The following is a 15,543-nucleotide window of genomic DNA, read 5'->3' as shown; positions in this document are numbered from 1 at the left end:
TCACCATAAGCTCTTCTAAATTTCTGGTTAGCAGTGCTCAGCCCGTCTTCACTGTTCTGGAATAAGCACCAAACAAAATAGAGTGGTTCTTCTGTAGCAACAAGAGGTTCAGTTCCTTCTTTCTTGGGATGATGCAGTACATATTCTAACTGAACTTGTCCCTTTGTAAAAGAGATAAGTGTATGTGTAGGCACATGCATGCATACACACGCATACAGCTGAGCATGCAAGTAAGCTGGTGCATATATACACCTAGAGTTAGACTCTGTACAAAGTATTGTTCAGTTCTCCTGTTAATGGATATGTTGTCCAGTTATGATGAACATTTACATGAAAAGCCAACACAAAAAAAGACATGATGACATGATGTAGATAGATACATGATAGATAATGCAAATGTCTGTCTTATTTTTTTTTAAGATTTTATTTATTTATTCATGAAAGACACACACACACACACAGATAGGCAGAGACACAGGCAGAGGGAGAAGCAGGCTCCATGCAGGGAGCCCGACGTGGGACTTGATCCCAGGACTCCAGGATCAGGCCCTTTGCCAAAGGCAGGCGCCAAACCGCTGAGCCACCCAGGGATCCCCCAAATGTCTGTTTTTTAAAAAAATACAAGCTTTTCTGTATGCCCAGTTCTGAAGTTTACAATTTAGTAATCTGAAAATCACCCAAAGGCCCCTTGCAAAGTTATAAATTCCAAAGAAGCCTTTTTCCCTCAATTGAATTTGAGAGATAAAAAGACTCCTCTGGAAGCTAGAGAACTCATTGATTCCATAGTACCAAGGAATGACTGTGCTCTCAGAATATGGCTTGAATTTTTGCTGACTTCTAACTCACTCGGTTCTCTTCCAAAACTTCTTGATACAAGCCTGCCATCAATATTATCTTTAGTTTTTTAAGTTAAAAGTAGTCATGCTACAAAACAGCTTACACTATAATGGTGGGTGAAAGATAAATTTTTGATTGATGATCTGTGTTTCTCTGTTACTAGAACCTTTAGCTGTGAATGTGACAGACTTTTTAAAAAAGATTTTATTTATTTATTTGAGAGAGAGAGAGAGTGAGTACAGGGCGGAGTGGGGGAGAGGGAGAAACAGACTCTGCTGAGCAGGGAGTCCTATGAGGAGCTCAATCCCAAAACCCCAGGATCATGACCTCAGCCAAAGGCAGACACTTAACCGACTGAGCTACCCAGGTGCCCCAAACATCACTTTTTTCTTTTTTTACGATTTTATTTATTTATTTATTTATTTATTCATGAGAGATACACAGAGAGGCAGAGACATAGGCAGAGGGAGAAGCAGGCTCCATGCAGGGAGCCTGATGTGGGACTCGATCCCAGGACCCCGGGATCACGACCTGAGCTGAAGGCAGACGCTCAACCACTGAGCCATCCAGGCATCTCCCCAAACATCACTTTCAACCAAGTTAATCTAATTGTAGTGATCTGCATAATGATTATCGTACTCCAGATAGTCTACACAAACTATACTCAGTTTTGCTTTGATAGCAAAATCATATTTTACTATTTTTCTCCTTTCTTGCTAAGTTCTTCAGTCTCATCATTTTCACATCAACAGTTAGAATGGACATATATAGAATTCTAATTATCATCTGAACCTCACACTGAAAGAACAAAGATCCAGGTCTTAATCTTTATACCCCATGTGTCCTCCTCATGAGTTGCAGTTAAAAATCTTCTTGTGTTCCTCCCCATCCCACTCCCATCATCTGGTCCCCACTCGTGTTTTCCTTCTCCCTTTCAAGGCTGAATAATAGCATGAGTGTGTGTGCACGTGAGTGTGTGTCTGCATGTGTATATGTGTCACATTTTGTTTATTCATTCATCTGTTAATGGACATTTGGGCTGTTTCCACCTTTCAACTTGTATGAATCAACATGTGAACAGGAATGTACAAGTATCTGGTTAAGTCCTTGCTTTCAATTGTTTTCGGTATATATCTAGAAGTAGAATTGTTATAACTCTTTTTAACTTTTTGCAGAGCTGCTGCACTGTTTTCCAAAGCAGCTACACCATTCTATGTTCCCACCATATGATGCAGAAGGGTTGGTTCCAATTTCTTCAAATCTTTGCCGACACTTGTTATTATTTGTTATACATACACACATACACACACACACACACACACACACACACACACACATATATACTGATGAATATAAAATGATTGCTGTCTTAAGCGGTACTTATTCTGCAATGGCAGTAAGACCTGTCCCTAGGCCATAACATCTCTCAAACCACCAGATACTTTTGGCTTCTCCCTCAAGCCTAGACCCAATAGTTGATCATTTCAATCTCTCATCAATGTCCCCAGTTATCTTGCTCCATGTCCCTACCTTCCCTGAAAATCCCAGTCCTGCAAAAGCTTGACCATTTGACTATTCTCTATTTTCATTTGCTGAGTGGTAGTAGAGAAAAATAAAACAAGCAAAACTAAAACAAACTGGAGCCATTACAAATCATGGCCTGCAGTCTGAGCCAAGCTTCTCTATTGTCAGATCAATCTATGCATTCTTTACCAGATTCTGCTACCATTTCACTCAGCAACTATTCAGAACTTCCATCTCTCCCATTAAACTCCAAACCTCACCTCTCCCTTCTTTTGGCAGATGACCTTATCTCCCACAGCACTAGTAAAACTAAAGTCATCATAAAACTTGGTCAGCTTCTTCCCTAACACCAAGATACTAGCCTTCGTCTTTAGAGACCTTGCTTTTTCTCGACTCAATGGAGATTTCCATCCTCCTGATCAAAGCAAGTCTCTTCAACTGTGTTCTAGATCCCATCCCATCTAGAATTTCTTCAGGGAAGCCATTTCTTTTCTGTATACTCATGATCTCCCTCTCTACTGATCTCTTGCTCTTCACTCAAGATGTTTCTCATCCCAGAGTGCCTAGATGGCTAGTTGGTTGAGTGTTTGACTCTTGATTTTTGGCTCAGGTCATGATCTCAGGGTCACGAGACTGAACTCCACATCAGGCTTCATCCTAGATGTGGAGTCTGCTTAAGATTCTCTCTTTCTATATGTAAACAATGGAATATTCCTCAGCCATCAGAAAAGATGAATACCCACCTTTTGCTTCGTTGTGGATGGAACTGGAGGGTATGATGCTGAGTGAAGTAAGTCAATCGGAGAAAGACAATCATCATATGGTTTCACTCATACGTGGAATACAAGAAATAGTCAAAGGAGGGGAACTGAGTTGGAAAAATCAGAAAGGGAGACAAACCATGAGAATCCTGACTCTGGGAAACAAACAAAGGGTTACAGAGGGGGAGGTGGGTGGGGAAATAGGGTAACTAGGTGATGGGCACTGAAGAGAGCAATTCACGGGATGATCACTGGGTGTTATACTATATGTTGGCAAATTTAATTTAAATTTTTAAAATGAAAATAAATAAATAAATAAATAAATAAATAAATAAATAAATAAATATTTTAAATGTAAAAAAAAAAAAAAGATTCTCTCTTCCTCACTCTCTGCTCCTCCCCACATGGACTCTCTCTTTCTCTCTCTCTCTAAAAAAAAAGATGCTTCTGGTCTTAAAAATAAAGATAAAAAATAACCCTCCTTTGACCCCACCACATTCCTCTGAAGCTACTATCCTCCTTTTAATTTGTCTACCCCTCCTCAAACAACCGCATTTTGGCTTCTGTTCTTAGCATGAGACTCAAGATATCAGTTACCAATAACCTTCAAAATGTCAAACAAACTGGACATGTTTCTGTAATTTTTCTGTGATCTCTCTGCAGTATGTCCACCTCTTCCTTGAAAGTGTTTCCATCATCTGTTCTGTGACATCACTTTCTCCTGTTTTTACCTTTACCTCTCCAGCCTTTCCTTCTCTGTGTTCTTCCTGGGATCCTCTTCTTCCATAGCCCCTTGAGAGGATGCCATTCCTAAGAATCATGTCTTTGGCTCTCTGCCTTTCTCGCTATCATAGTGGTTAACAGCATGGATATAGGAGTCTGACATTTGGGTTCAAACCTCAGCTCCACCACTCTCTAGCTTTGTGACTAAGCAAGTCACCTAACTTCTTTCAACTGTTATTTACTCTCAAATAAAATGGTTTATTAATAATGCCTACTTTATGGGGCTGTTAGGGTTAAATAATAATCAATTTTTACTAAACTCCAGATCTATCTAGAAAAAAATGGGAAGAAACAGAAACACACTGAAGTTAGAACAAACACAAGTGGGTGTGGCAAAGACTGCCAGTTGTCCCCCCATATTTATTCTTCCCTTTTCCCACAGCGTAACTGATTTCTTGAACGATCACATGGCTGCCTGCCTCACTGCTAGATATAGCCATGTGATTTAAGTTCTGACCAATGGGATGTAAATGGCATCGTGAGCCACCTCTAGGAAATGCCCAGAAAGGAATGAGACCACCCTTCCCCACTCCTTCCATTCTACTGGCTGGAATACACACAAGATAGTTGAAGCCTGAGCAGCCATCCTGAACACCATGGGGTAGAAGCCACGTGCCACAGATAATATACTATCATGAGAGGAGAAATCTGATTCTCCGACAATTTTAAGACACTGCCTGGACTGCTTTCTTCTTTACTCTTACTTGGGAGAAATAAATTTCTATCTTTTCAAATCATTTAATTATGAGTTTTCTGACCTTTACAGCCAACCAATCCCAACTATCGTAGGAGGGTTAATTAAAGAATAAGATAAAAGGGCATATACTGGAAAATACATATGACTACATAGGAACTGGATATGGAACTGGACAGCCCACCCTGGACTAGATTGGACTAGTCTATCCTGACTCCTGAGGTCTTTCAGCTCTGAGTTTCCATGTGAATCTGCCCCAATTTACTTGCTTCTCCACAAGGATAGATTTTTCTCTGCTTGCTCATCAGCCAGGCTAAAAATAGCCATTCATGTGTTAAGCCTTAGTAACTTTTCAGATTAAGTCATTTCTGTCCTTTGTCTTTTAATTCAAATTCATGAGAGTTGATTATTTTTTGCTCATCCAATGAACGGTGTCCCCCTCTCCAAAGTTAGTTTCTACAATCCTTATTCAGTCCATTGTCACTGGAATAGGTTGGAAGTAGGGGTTCACCAAAGCCTATTCTTTAAATAAGGATTGGTGGAGAGGTACATATTCCAGAGAAGATGATGTCGGCTAGGAAGACAACATAAAATGAGTCTACTATTTAAGACCTATGCATATCCAATTGTCTAATGAACAACTCAGCTTGAATCCATTCATCTTTCCCTTCCACCTGCTTCTCCTTCTGTAGTCAACAGTTAACAAAATCACCATCAAAACAGTTTCCCAAGCCAGAAACCTGGGAGTCATCCATGGCCCTGCCTTCTGATTAACCACCAGTCCCTGAATGTGTAGATTCCACCTCTTATCTAAGTGTGGAAGTATAGGAAGCCTTAGTGTAGATCTCCTCACTTCCTGTCCAGTTTGGTGTAATTGCATCCTTAACTGATGTGCTGCTGCCAGGCTGGCCTCCATCCAAAGCCCTCAGACTGACTGTCCTGAATGCAAAATCACTTGCTGCTTATCATTCCCATTGCTTCCAGGAAGAGTTCGCACCCCTTGGCTGGGCAGCAGAGATTCTTCACAACCTGCCCCTGCCTATCTCCATAGCCTTATCTTCCACCACACTTTGACATTAGTCCTCCACGCTGGTATACTTACAGATCCCCACCAAGCTGCTTATATCTCCATGACTTTGAACATTTGGGTCACTCTGCCTGTTTTCCTGCAACATCCCAGAACACACATTTTTTTCCAGGTTGGTTCACTGAGACTCAATGGTTAAGTAATTTGAAAATTCTAAAAAAGCAGATCTTGAGGTGATATAAATCCATTATTTGGCATCTGCCTTCAGTGCAGGTCATGATCTCAGGGATCATGCTGAGCAGAGAGTCTGCTTCTCCCTCTTCCTCTGCCCCTCACCCAGCTTGTGCATGCTCTCTCATAAATAAAATCGTTTTTTTAAAAAATCCATTATTTGAATTATAAATGCTCTAACATCTGAACTGCACCTGAAATCCCACAACAGGGCACCTGGGTGGCTCAGTGGTTGAGCGTCTGCCTTTGGCTCAGGTCGTGATCCCAGAGTTCTGGGATTGAGTCCTGCATTAGGCTCCCTGTGGGGAGGCTGCTTCTCCCTCAGCCTCTCTCTGTCTCTCATGAATAAAGAAATCTTTAAATAAAAAATAAAATTACCCACATAACAAAGCATACATGCAAATGATTCTCTACAAAGCAGATATTGAATAAATGCTCATTAACTGTCTTAAAAAGTTTTTGAGTCCCCTCACCCCAAACTTCTAGAGGTAAAGAATGAGTTGGTAAAACTGTCAAAGCAAACTGAGACAAAGAATTTTAAATGGAAATATGGCAAGGAGAATGGGTGCAGTGTCTTTGCAACTTGTTCTTAACTCCCCTACAAATGCCCTCAAAACACAATGACAGGGCCAGGACCATACCTCATGCTATAGCACATCTTCTGGCTCTGAGCAAAGGATGAGTTTTAGATCTAACGGTCTTAGAGTGACATTAGGGAAAAGAAGTCAATAGAATGCCTGCAAAAACTCATATACCCAGATAGGCCATTCACCCTAACTCTTCTTTCTCTTCTACACAAATATAATTTAAAAATTACAGACATCTGGGCAGCCCAGGTGGCTCAGCTGTTTAGTGCCACCTTCAACCCAGGGTGTGATCCTGGAGACCTGGGATTGAGTCCCACATCGGGCTCCCTGCATGGAGCCTGCTTCATGCAGGGAAATAGTTTTCATTTAAACCTGAGTACTGAAAAAGAAATAGTAAGACTCAACAAGGAACACATACTTTAAGGCAAAGTTTTCCAACTTAAAAAAAAATTGCACTGGCTCTAAATGAATTTCATTCTATTTTTAAGGTCCTATGTTCCAGTCTTTTTAGGACTCTTAAGCCTACTCCCTTGCTAGAAATACTTTTTTTTTTTTTTTTCAATCACTCCTCATTGTTTCTGTTTCTTGGCTCACATCACAAAGAACTTTCTGGTTAAGAAACTGACACGAGGGCACTTGGGTGGCTCAGTGGTTGAGCATCTGCCTTTGGCTCAGGTCATGATCCCGGTCTGGGGATCAAGTCCCACATCAGGCTCCTCTCAGGGAGCCTGCTTCTCCCTCTCTGCCTGTGTCTCTGCCTCTCTGTCTCTCATGAATAAATAAATAAAATCTTAACAAAAAAGAAACTGACATGAAAGGGCACCTGGGTGGCTCAGTTGGTTGGGCAGGGAACTCTTGATTTGCCTCAGGTCTTGATCTCAGGGACCTGAGATAGCCCACCCACCCCCTCTGGCTCTGCTCAGGGGGGAGTCTGCTGGAGCATTGTCTCTCTCTCTCCCACTCTCTGTCCCTCCCCTCCATGTGCTCCTGTTCTCTCTCTAAAGTAAATAAATAAATATTTAAAAAGAAAGAAAGAGGGATGCCTGGATGGCTCAGTGGCTGAGTGTCTGCCTTCAGTTCAGGGCATGATTCTGGGTCTGGGGATGGAGTCCTGCATCAGGCTCCCTGCATGGAGCCGGCTTCTCTGTCTCTGCCTCTCTCTTTCTCTCTGTGTCTCCCATGAATAAATAAAATCTTAAATAAAAAAAAAAAAAAGAAAGAAGAGAGAGAAACTCATATGAAAAGAAGGCACAAGAACTGTTTCAAGCAACTCCTCTCCAGAAAGTTCGATCCTATCAAGGCATTGTGTTTGTATGGGCTTAAAGTTGATCATTTCCAATGATCTCTTCCCACGCATGAATACATCACGTATACCTAACACAATATTCACGTGAGCAAGGAACCATCTTCTTTCTTTCTGTAAGCCTGGGACGGGCCTAAAAAAATGCATTTTGACTTTCCCCATCCGATTTTCAAAACACACCAGGCCTGCAAAAATTTACTGTGTGTATTTACCAATGCGCGCTTCTTCACGCTACCGATTAGTTTACCCAAGCCAGGAAAGCTTGCCATAGTGCAGAGAAATAGAGAAGAAGAAAAAAATCTTCCCAATGATTCCAGAGCTGGAGAATGTGGGATACTTAGCTACCCGAAGCATCATCGTAGCAGAAAGGCGGAGGGAGGCGGTCTGCAGATGGCAGGGGTGGTGGAGACCAATGGACAGTCAGTGATGCACAGCGTGGACGAGAGAGGGTGGAGATGGCTGTGGGATGAGCAGGGTGGGAGGACAGGTGCTGGGGGGATGAGAGAAGAGGAGGTTGTAGCTCGAAGGCGCAAGGTAACTGACTTGGTGACGTCTGCAGCTGACGATACAAAAGGCCTCTCCAGAGCTTCATCGGGAATCTGGGTTCTGCAGGATGAACATACCCCCCACCCCCCCAAAAAAAAGGCAGAAAAAGGCAGTTCTTTGTTCCCGAGCCTACCAGCGGGGGAGGCCAGGCCGTGGAGGCGCAGGGCTGAGTCTTCGCCTGGGCGGTGAGAAGGGGCCCCGAGGCCTGAGTACAGCCGGCGGCCCAGCCCTGAAGGCCCGCGGCGGCCGTGTCCCCGGAGGCCGGCGAGTCCCCCTTCAGGCGGCATCAGCCCGGGCCGCGACGACAAAGGCAGAGCCGGGAGAACCTCTCCTCCCGTTCCGGGCCATACAGGCGAGAGCGGGAAAGACCTGGAGCGCTGAAAAGGAACGCAGAAGGGGCTGAGGCGGGAACGCGGGAACCTCCGGAACTGGGCCGCCAGCTGCCTCTCGGGGAGTCGGAGGCCCCCGGTCACTCAGCTCCGCCGCCAGCGGCAGGTGCCTGCGGCGGCCCCGGCGTCATAGCAACCGCGCTGGCCGCGGAGACGCCGAGGCGCCCTTCCGGCGGGCACCATAGAAACGACGCGCGCTATTGGCTCAGGGGCTGCCCTTCCTGTGCAGATCGCGCACCCCATTGGTCTCCGGGTCGCGGGGCGGGGTCTTTCGGCAGGAACGAAAGTACGGCTGATTCCATTGGCTGGGCCGTCACCATGGTAACAGCATAGCTCCGCGAGTCCTTACTTGGAGGCTAAGTTTTGTCAGCGGGCATTTATAACCCTCAAGCAGTTTCCCGCCAGGGCCTTAAGTTGGAGACCCGGCCTGATAACCTTGGTTTTATTTTTCTAGAAAGAACTTTTTTTTTTTTAAGATTTTATTAATTTTAATTTTTATTTTTTTACCTTTAAATTTTTTTTGAGATGCAACAAAAATCTTTAATTTTATTTCACTTAATTCAGCTTGCTTTCATTAATAAGTTCTCATCAATTTGTTGTTGTTTTTATCTTACAAGGCCATTTTTTTAAAAAATATTTTGCAGGAACATGGACTTTAGAATGCTTTAAACAAAGCATTCCTCAGTGTCCCTCAATCTTACACATGACTATTGTTTAATATTTTAGTTTCTTTCTTTCTTTTTTTTTTTTTTGGAGTTCAATTTGCCAACATACAGCATATCACCCAGTGCTCATCCCGTCAAGTGCCCCCCTCAGTTCCCATCACCCAGTTACCCCAACCCCGCACCCACCTTCCTTTCCACCACCCCTTGTTCATTTCCCAGAGCTAGGTGTCTCTCATGTTTTGTCATCCTCGCTGATATTTTCACTCATTTTCTCTCCTTTCCCTTTATTCCCTTTCACTTTTATATTCCCCAAATGAATGAGACCATATAATGTTTTCCCTTCTCCGATTGACTTATTTCACTCAACATCATACCCTCCAGGTCCATCCACATTGAAGCAAATGGTGGGTATTTGTCGTTTCTAATGGCTGAGTAATATTCCATTGTATACATAAAGCACATCTTCTTACCCATTCATAAGATCTTATTTATTTATTCATGAGAGATACACACACAGAGAGAGGCAGAGACACAGGCAGAGGGAGAAGCAGGCTCCATGCAGGGAGCCTGAGGCGCGGGACTCGATCCCGGGTCTCTAGGGTCATGCCCTGGACTGAAGGCAGCAGAAACCACTGAGCCACCCGAGGGATCCCCAGAACTTCATTCTTAAAAGAGAGAGTCAGGAGTTCTGAGTTTTAAGCCTAGGTCTGTCACTACCTGGGGCGCCTATGACAAACCGCATTTTTTTTTTTTTTGGACCTGGCTTTATTATTGTAAAAATGAAGAAACCGGACTCGACTAGAATTGTCCCTAAGACAGAAGCCCTTTTTGAGGTCCTAAGCAGTGAAAATGCTGTTTGAGTGAACCGTTCTTCCACCGATGTCACGCAAAATAAAAATTTCTAAATGACAATTTAAGAGAGGCTTGGTTTATATCATGTTCATTTAAATGCTCTTATTGCAAGATTCTAGTTAGTTCATCAAAGCATGATTTGACCCATGTTTTGGGTCAAATCATTGCTTTGCTGATACCTCAAATAGGTACCTACATCTCAGTCTTATAGGATCCTTTCCAAACCTTGGTCAGCTATCTGGACAGATGGTGCATTATTTGGACAGATCTTATCCTTTATGGAAGTGCTTCAATCATTTCTACCTTACAAGTGTTTTTTCTCGATCTAAAATGCCCATCACCATCACTTCCAGTCCACTTAACTGCTACATACTAGTTCAAGTGTCACTTCCTCAGGGAAACAATTCTTGGTCCTCCAATCTAGATCAAGTGCCTTCTCATTTGCTCTCATTGACTCGTGTTCCTTTTCAGTATTTCTTTCTTTGCACACTATTTGCTGTTAAAAAAAAAAAAAAAAAAAACAAAAAAAAAAACCTCTTGGAATTTCAACGTGTGTAAACACTGTTTAAGTGCTCCAAATGAAAATTGAACTGAACTGGAAAACACTTTATATAAATCCATGTAGGAAAGTGGTGTTTGTGTAAGCCTAATACAACAGGATAGGAAATGGTTCCCAAGGGAAGTAATTATGGTAGAAACATTGAGATCACTTCTAGTTTTCACTCCATTTACCCTCATTGGACGTTCAAACATCATAATGATAGTCATCATCCACATGAAACTACAGATGTAGGGAAGGAAATCAATCTTTTACCTCCTAGCCCTTCAGTACTGCAGCCACTGGTGACCAAGCCTGTCATCTTTGAGGTTTTTGCTAAATGGACCTTAAGTTCTCTTAAAATGTTTGCTCAATGGGACTGCTGCTTCCAGAATAGTCCTAATTGCTGCAGTTATTTTTCCTCTGCTCAAATCTTTTCAACTAAAATTTATTGTTCCATTGTCATCGGACACATTGGGGGGCTATCCTTCCCAAATCCATGATATATCACTAAATGCATTTCAAATCAAATGTGTGAAGTACAGTCCCTGCTTCTACCTACTTATTAATGGTACTTTCTCAACATACACTCTAGACAATCCAACCATTTAGGGCATTTTTCTGAACCACACTTCTTGTACTCCCAACCCAAAGCCGAGGATAGTGAGAGGAACTCTGAAAAATCAAGAATTCAGAATACATCCTTGTTGAAAAAAATTTATATGCAGGTTAAAAATCTACATGCCAGACACCAGGCTAACGTCTTCTCTTGTTTTATTTAATCCTCACAACAAAGGACATTACTCAGATTTATTATCTCTGTTTTATAAATGAGGAAGTTGATATTAGTCAAGGGTCTAAGCTTACACAGGTAACGGTTGACACAGCTGGAAGGGCCAAACTTGGCTGAGATGTTTCCAAAGTCCCTACTCCTCACATTGTAAAGCTTCCCTCAGGGCAGAAGTCATGAAGTAGGAGTCAGATTAAGTTTCCCTTAAGAAGAGTTCTAAAATATATGAAAGATAGACTGTTAACTCAAATGGAGTCAATCTAGGAAAAGGAGCAAAAAGTGAATGTAGTGGGAAGCTCGTCATTCTACAGGCAATCTGTCTTAAGGGAAGTGTCCTCTCGTACTCCCACCTTTGATAAATTTCCAAAAAACATCATTTCCATTGTGTTGGCTTTTGGGCACACTTTATTGCACTTTATTTTTCATACATCCGTTTCCCAGAGACATATTTATTCATCTTTTTAATCCTCATAATTCTCTGGGCCACAGAGAATTGTGGCCTACCACATAGTAGGCCATCAAGAAATATTTGATCGTTAAGGCATGGCCATTCATGCATCCATAATCCTCATAATATGAAGAAGGTTGATATTCAGGCCTCACATGTAGATTCTGAGAAATATAATTCCCAATAAGCTCTTTTTTTTAAAGGTGAGCAACAGTTCGTGTTCATTTTCACAATCCAGGTGATAATCAGGCAAGTGTGTCAGGTGGTTTGATCAAAACTGCTTTGCTTTTTTCATTTTTACTGAGTATGAAATGATCTTTAAAAGATAAATACCAAACTATATTTATCTGCATACCACTCACAGTTTTTTCCCTTCATTTTTTTGTCTTTATGATAGCAAAGGATTTGTTTTTACCACTTATAAGAGCCCTGATCCACTGAACAATTTTTGATCCTACAAACAAAGGCTTTTCTTTTTACTTCAGTTTTTGTCATGTATAAAAACTGTGTGTCGAGACTGAAGGTCATCTACTATCTTCTTTTCTATATCTATGCCTTTTTCTGCTTCTTCCTCTGACAGCAGTATCTTGGTTTCTGAGTCTTTCGTTAAAATAATCACAAAGGACCCGTGTGACTCAAGGCTATTAGCCACCACCACTTGATGTCGATAAACTTCCAAAGCATTCCGTGCACGATCGATCATGATGGAAGGGTCAGTCTCCAACTTAAAGGAAATTGTAAATGCTTTGGGAGCCCAGTCTTTAACCAAAGGAGAAAGCATTTTTGGCACCATCTTCATTGTTATCTGTATCAGAAAAAGAAAAGTTTAATAAGCAAACACAGGTCACTATCTATCTACCAGGTCAGTCTCATGGGAAACTAAGGAAGCGGGGACTCAGATTTTTTGGCTATGTCAATTTAAGTGGGATTTCTCATTGTCAAACTTATCAGAGCATTTTAAATGCTTAGCTTAAGAACCTTGGCTCCGTGGGGTTCGTAAGGATACCTAATTCCAAGGCTTCATACAAATTCTGACACAAACCACGTCTTGTGAATTAACCTTGCCCTACCACCATCACCATTAACAGAGCTCTGAAAACAGCACTGTATTTTCTTAAAACATTCCCCTTATTTTAAACCACTCTCAAATAAAATGCAAATAATCTATTCATGCAAATTGGTAAGGCAAATGTGACCTTGGTAGAAATTTAATTCAAGTTGGGTTTTTAAACCTCTCAGCCTAAAATATTTCTTGCGCCAGTAGAATGGCTATTGGATTCCATTTAAAAACTGTCACTCATAACACATATTAGCATTGAAGAAATAGAACTGATTTTATTTTCATTTAATCAAAAGTCCTACTACTACGGTAGTCCTTGATCCCTCCTAAGAATGTTGAGTCGTTTGTGTACTTTCAAGAACTAAGAAATACAGGATAAGCTAAAGCTCCCAGAATTTTAAAAGTATGAAATTACTACGGTAACTATCAGGATTTCAGAAAGTTAGCAAGTGTGATGGGGATTATATACGCATTCCCCACTTAATTTTTCTGCTTAGCATTTTTCACTAACATAGGATGCATTTGACTTATTTATAGTCTCTGAAGACTATAAGCCACACAAGGGCGCAGTACGTTTCTTTACACTACATTACCTTCAGGACCTACTACAGTGCTTGGCATATAGCAGGTAGTCAATAAATATTTGTTGAAGAAACGAACAAATGAAGTATCCTACAAAGTCACCAAGTGTCCCACAGATAGTGTCTCCTATTTAACTTCTGCTTGGATCATAACGAAGAATTCTTTCAGGTTCCAAGATGCCAGATCTCCTCAACATCTCAACCACACCACTAGCCACCCACCCCACGCCCTTTATCCTTAAACTACAGCAACCACCCTCACGTTGCCAACCTACACCCGCCACTCTCTAATGCACTTTTCACAGTGATGCCAGAATGTTCTTTTCAAACGGAAACTTTACCTCGTTCTCTTTAGTTTTCCTTAGTGCCACAGGAAAACTTAAGCTCCAAGCTCCTTAAGAAGCAGTACAAAATCTACGAGAGCATCTCTCTGCAGTCTGCCCGCCCCTCTTGCGCCCCCACTCTCCCTCCTCTCCAGCCTCACCAAACCACTCCGGTTGGCAGCACGCTGCTCCTTTCCAAACTCCAACTTGCTCTCTTTCTGGAAGGACCTTCCCTACTTTGCTACAGTCTGTTCATCTTTCAAAACCCAGTTTGTGTCATCCACTGCAGGAAGCCTTCCTTGACTTCCCCGAGAATGCACTCACCCCATGCTCTGGCTTCACTTTGTACGTACCTCTACTAGAGCATTTATCCCTCTGTACTGTAATTATGTCTGTGTCCAGCTCCCTCACTAGATTGTGAGGTTCTTGAGGGAGGGCGGTGTCTTAGTCATCTCTGTATCCCTAGCGCCTAGCACATACGGAATGCAGAAAGGCCATCTCCAGATCAAGAGGGAATTAACCCAAGATTGATTATGGGGGATCAGATCTCTGGAAGAGAAGCGCCCATCACCTGCAGTGGGCCCCTAGATGACTGGATCTTGTGTTCAGGCATTTCTGAGACAGGAACATAGAAATCTGACACGGCCGCAGCCAGGTAAATCATCGCAGAAGAGCCTGCGGAGAGAAGCACAGGGTGTAATAAATCGGAGTGGGGTATGGGATCGGCTCCTTTTCAGCTGAGGCTCCCCGGCGGTCAGACTGCGGATAACGAGAAGGTGAGGGGGGCAGTGCCTGGGGAGGCCGGCTCCGCCTGCAGGAAACCCTGAACTCCTAGGGCACGCACCCAACGGATTGAGCGCCTGGGCCGCAGCCTGCAGCAGGTGCAAGTAGTCCGCCAAGGTGGTGAACTCCACGGCCAGGAAGGTGCCGGCAGCCGCAGCCTCCTGGTAGCTGCGCAGGGCCGCCGCGAAGCCCGGAAGAGCATCCTCCTCGGCCTGCAGGCTCAGCAAGCCCGGAGGGGCCGCGCCGCAGGGCCGCAGCGCCGACAGCCAGGTCTGGGGCGGGAAGCGGTGGGCAAAGGGGAAGGCGGAGCGAGCGCGGTACAGGAACAGGACCCCGTAGCCCGCAGCCAGGAAGGCCTCGGCCGAGGAGGCCCCGCGCCGCCCGCTGCTGAAGTTGTCCAGGAAGCGCACTGGCCGGGCTTCCAGCGGGACCTTGGTGCCGCCGGACGTGATCAGCACCACCCGCCGGCCCTGCGCGCCCAGCCTGGCGGCGAAGCGAGCCATAACCTCGCCGCGGCGCGCCGCGTCCGCCGGCTTGGGAAACTCGGCGACCAGGTCCACTTCCGCCATGAGCCCCCGGCGCGCTCCGCACTCGCGCACGCTCCCATGAGCCGCGACTGCGGCTGCGCGGGGCCGGGCCTCCCCCTGCGGCGGCGCCGCGCCTCCCGTCCTGCGCGGCTGCCCGCGGAGTCTGCAGCCGGAGCGCCGCAGAGGTGACCCTGGGCTGGCGGGGGCTGGCGGGGGCTGGCGGCTGGGCAGGGCTGCAAGGGCCCGGGGAGCCGCCCCTTCGCGTCCTCCTCCGGCTGTCTTTGCCGCTCGCCG

General features: G+C 44.1%; 2 protein-coding genes across 4 annotated transcripts in view; both read right to left on the bottom strand.

Annotated features, from left to right (window-relative positions):
• Window positions 1-8,834, bottom strand: part of CCDC30 (coiled-coil domain containing 30) — a 117,761-nt gene extending 108,927 nt beyond the window's left edge. Inside the window, 1 exon segment of the mRNA XM_041739070.1 lies at window positions 8,427-8,834. Within this exon segment, the coding sequence (XP_041595004.1) occupies window positions 8,427-8,580 (154 nt within the window). The 5' untranslated portion in view covers window positions 8,581-8,834.
• Window positions 8,835-11,533: 2,699 nt separating this feature from the next.
• On the bottom strand, window positions 11,534-15,423 carry PPCS (phosphopantothenoylcysteine synthetase). Of its 3 annotated transcripts, XM_041739130.1 has the most exons (3): window positions 14,784-15,423; window positions 14,511-14,614; window positions 11,534-12,780 (listed from the first exon to the last, which is right to left on the bottom strand). In XM_041739130.1, exons 1-3 carry the CDS (start codon window positions 15,289-15,291, stop codon window positions 12,457-12,459), a joined length of 936 nt encoding a protein of 311 aa, XP_041595064.1. In that variant the 5' UTR covers window positions 15,292-15,423; the 3' UTR covers window positions 11,534-12,456. The 3 variants fall into 3 exon arrangements, with proteins under 3 accessions (XP_041595064.1, XP_041595065.1, XP_041595066.1); XM_041739131.1 differs by lacking the exon at window positions 14,511-14,614 and having other exon boundaries at window positions 14,784-15,075; XM_041739132.1 differs by lacking the exons at window positions 14,511-14,614; window positions 14,784-15,423 and adding an exon at window positions 14,293-14,493.
• Window positions 15,424-15,543: the final 120 nt, after the last annotated feature.

This window comes from Vulpes lagopus, chromosome 23 (assembly GCF_018345385.1).
Source record: "Vulpes lagopus strain Blue_001 chromosome 23, ASM1834538v1, whole genome shotgun sequence".
Lineage (NCBI taxonomy): Eukaryota > Metazoa > Chordata > Mammalia > Carnivora > Canidae > Vulpes > Vulpes lagopus.
This window is presented reverse-complemented; position numbering and strand designations above follow the sequence as displayed.

Coding starts and splice junctions, on each gene's coding strand:
- PPCS (XM_041739130.1), bottom strand. CDS start 15,291: ATGGCGGAAGTGGACCTGGTCGCCGAGTTTCCCAAGCCGGCGGACGCG. Junction 14,615..14,783: donor CCAGGCGCTCAATCCGTTGG/GTGCGTGCCCTA, acceptor TTCTCTCCGCAG/GCTCTTCTGCGATGATTTAC. Junction 12,781..14,510: donor CATCTAGGGGCCCACTGCAG/GTGATGGGCGCT, acceptor TTTCTGATACAG/ATAACAATGAAGATGGTGCC.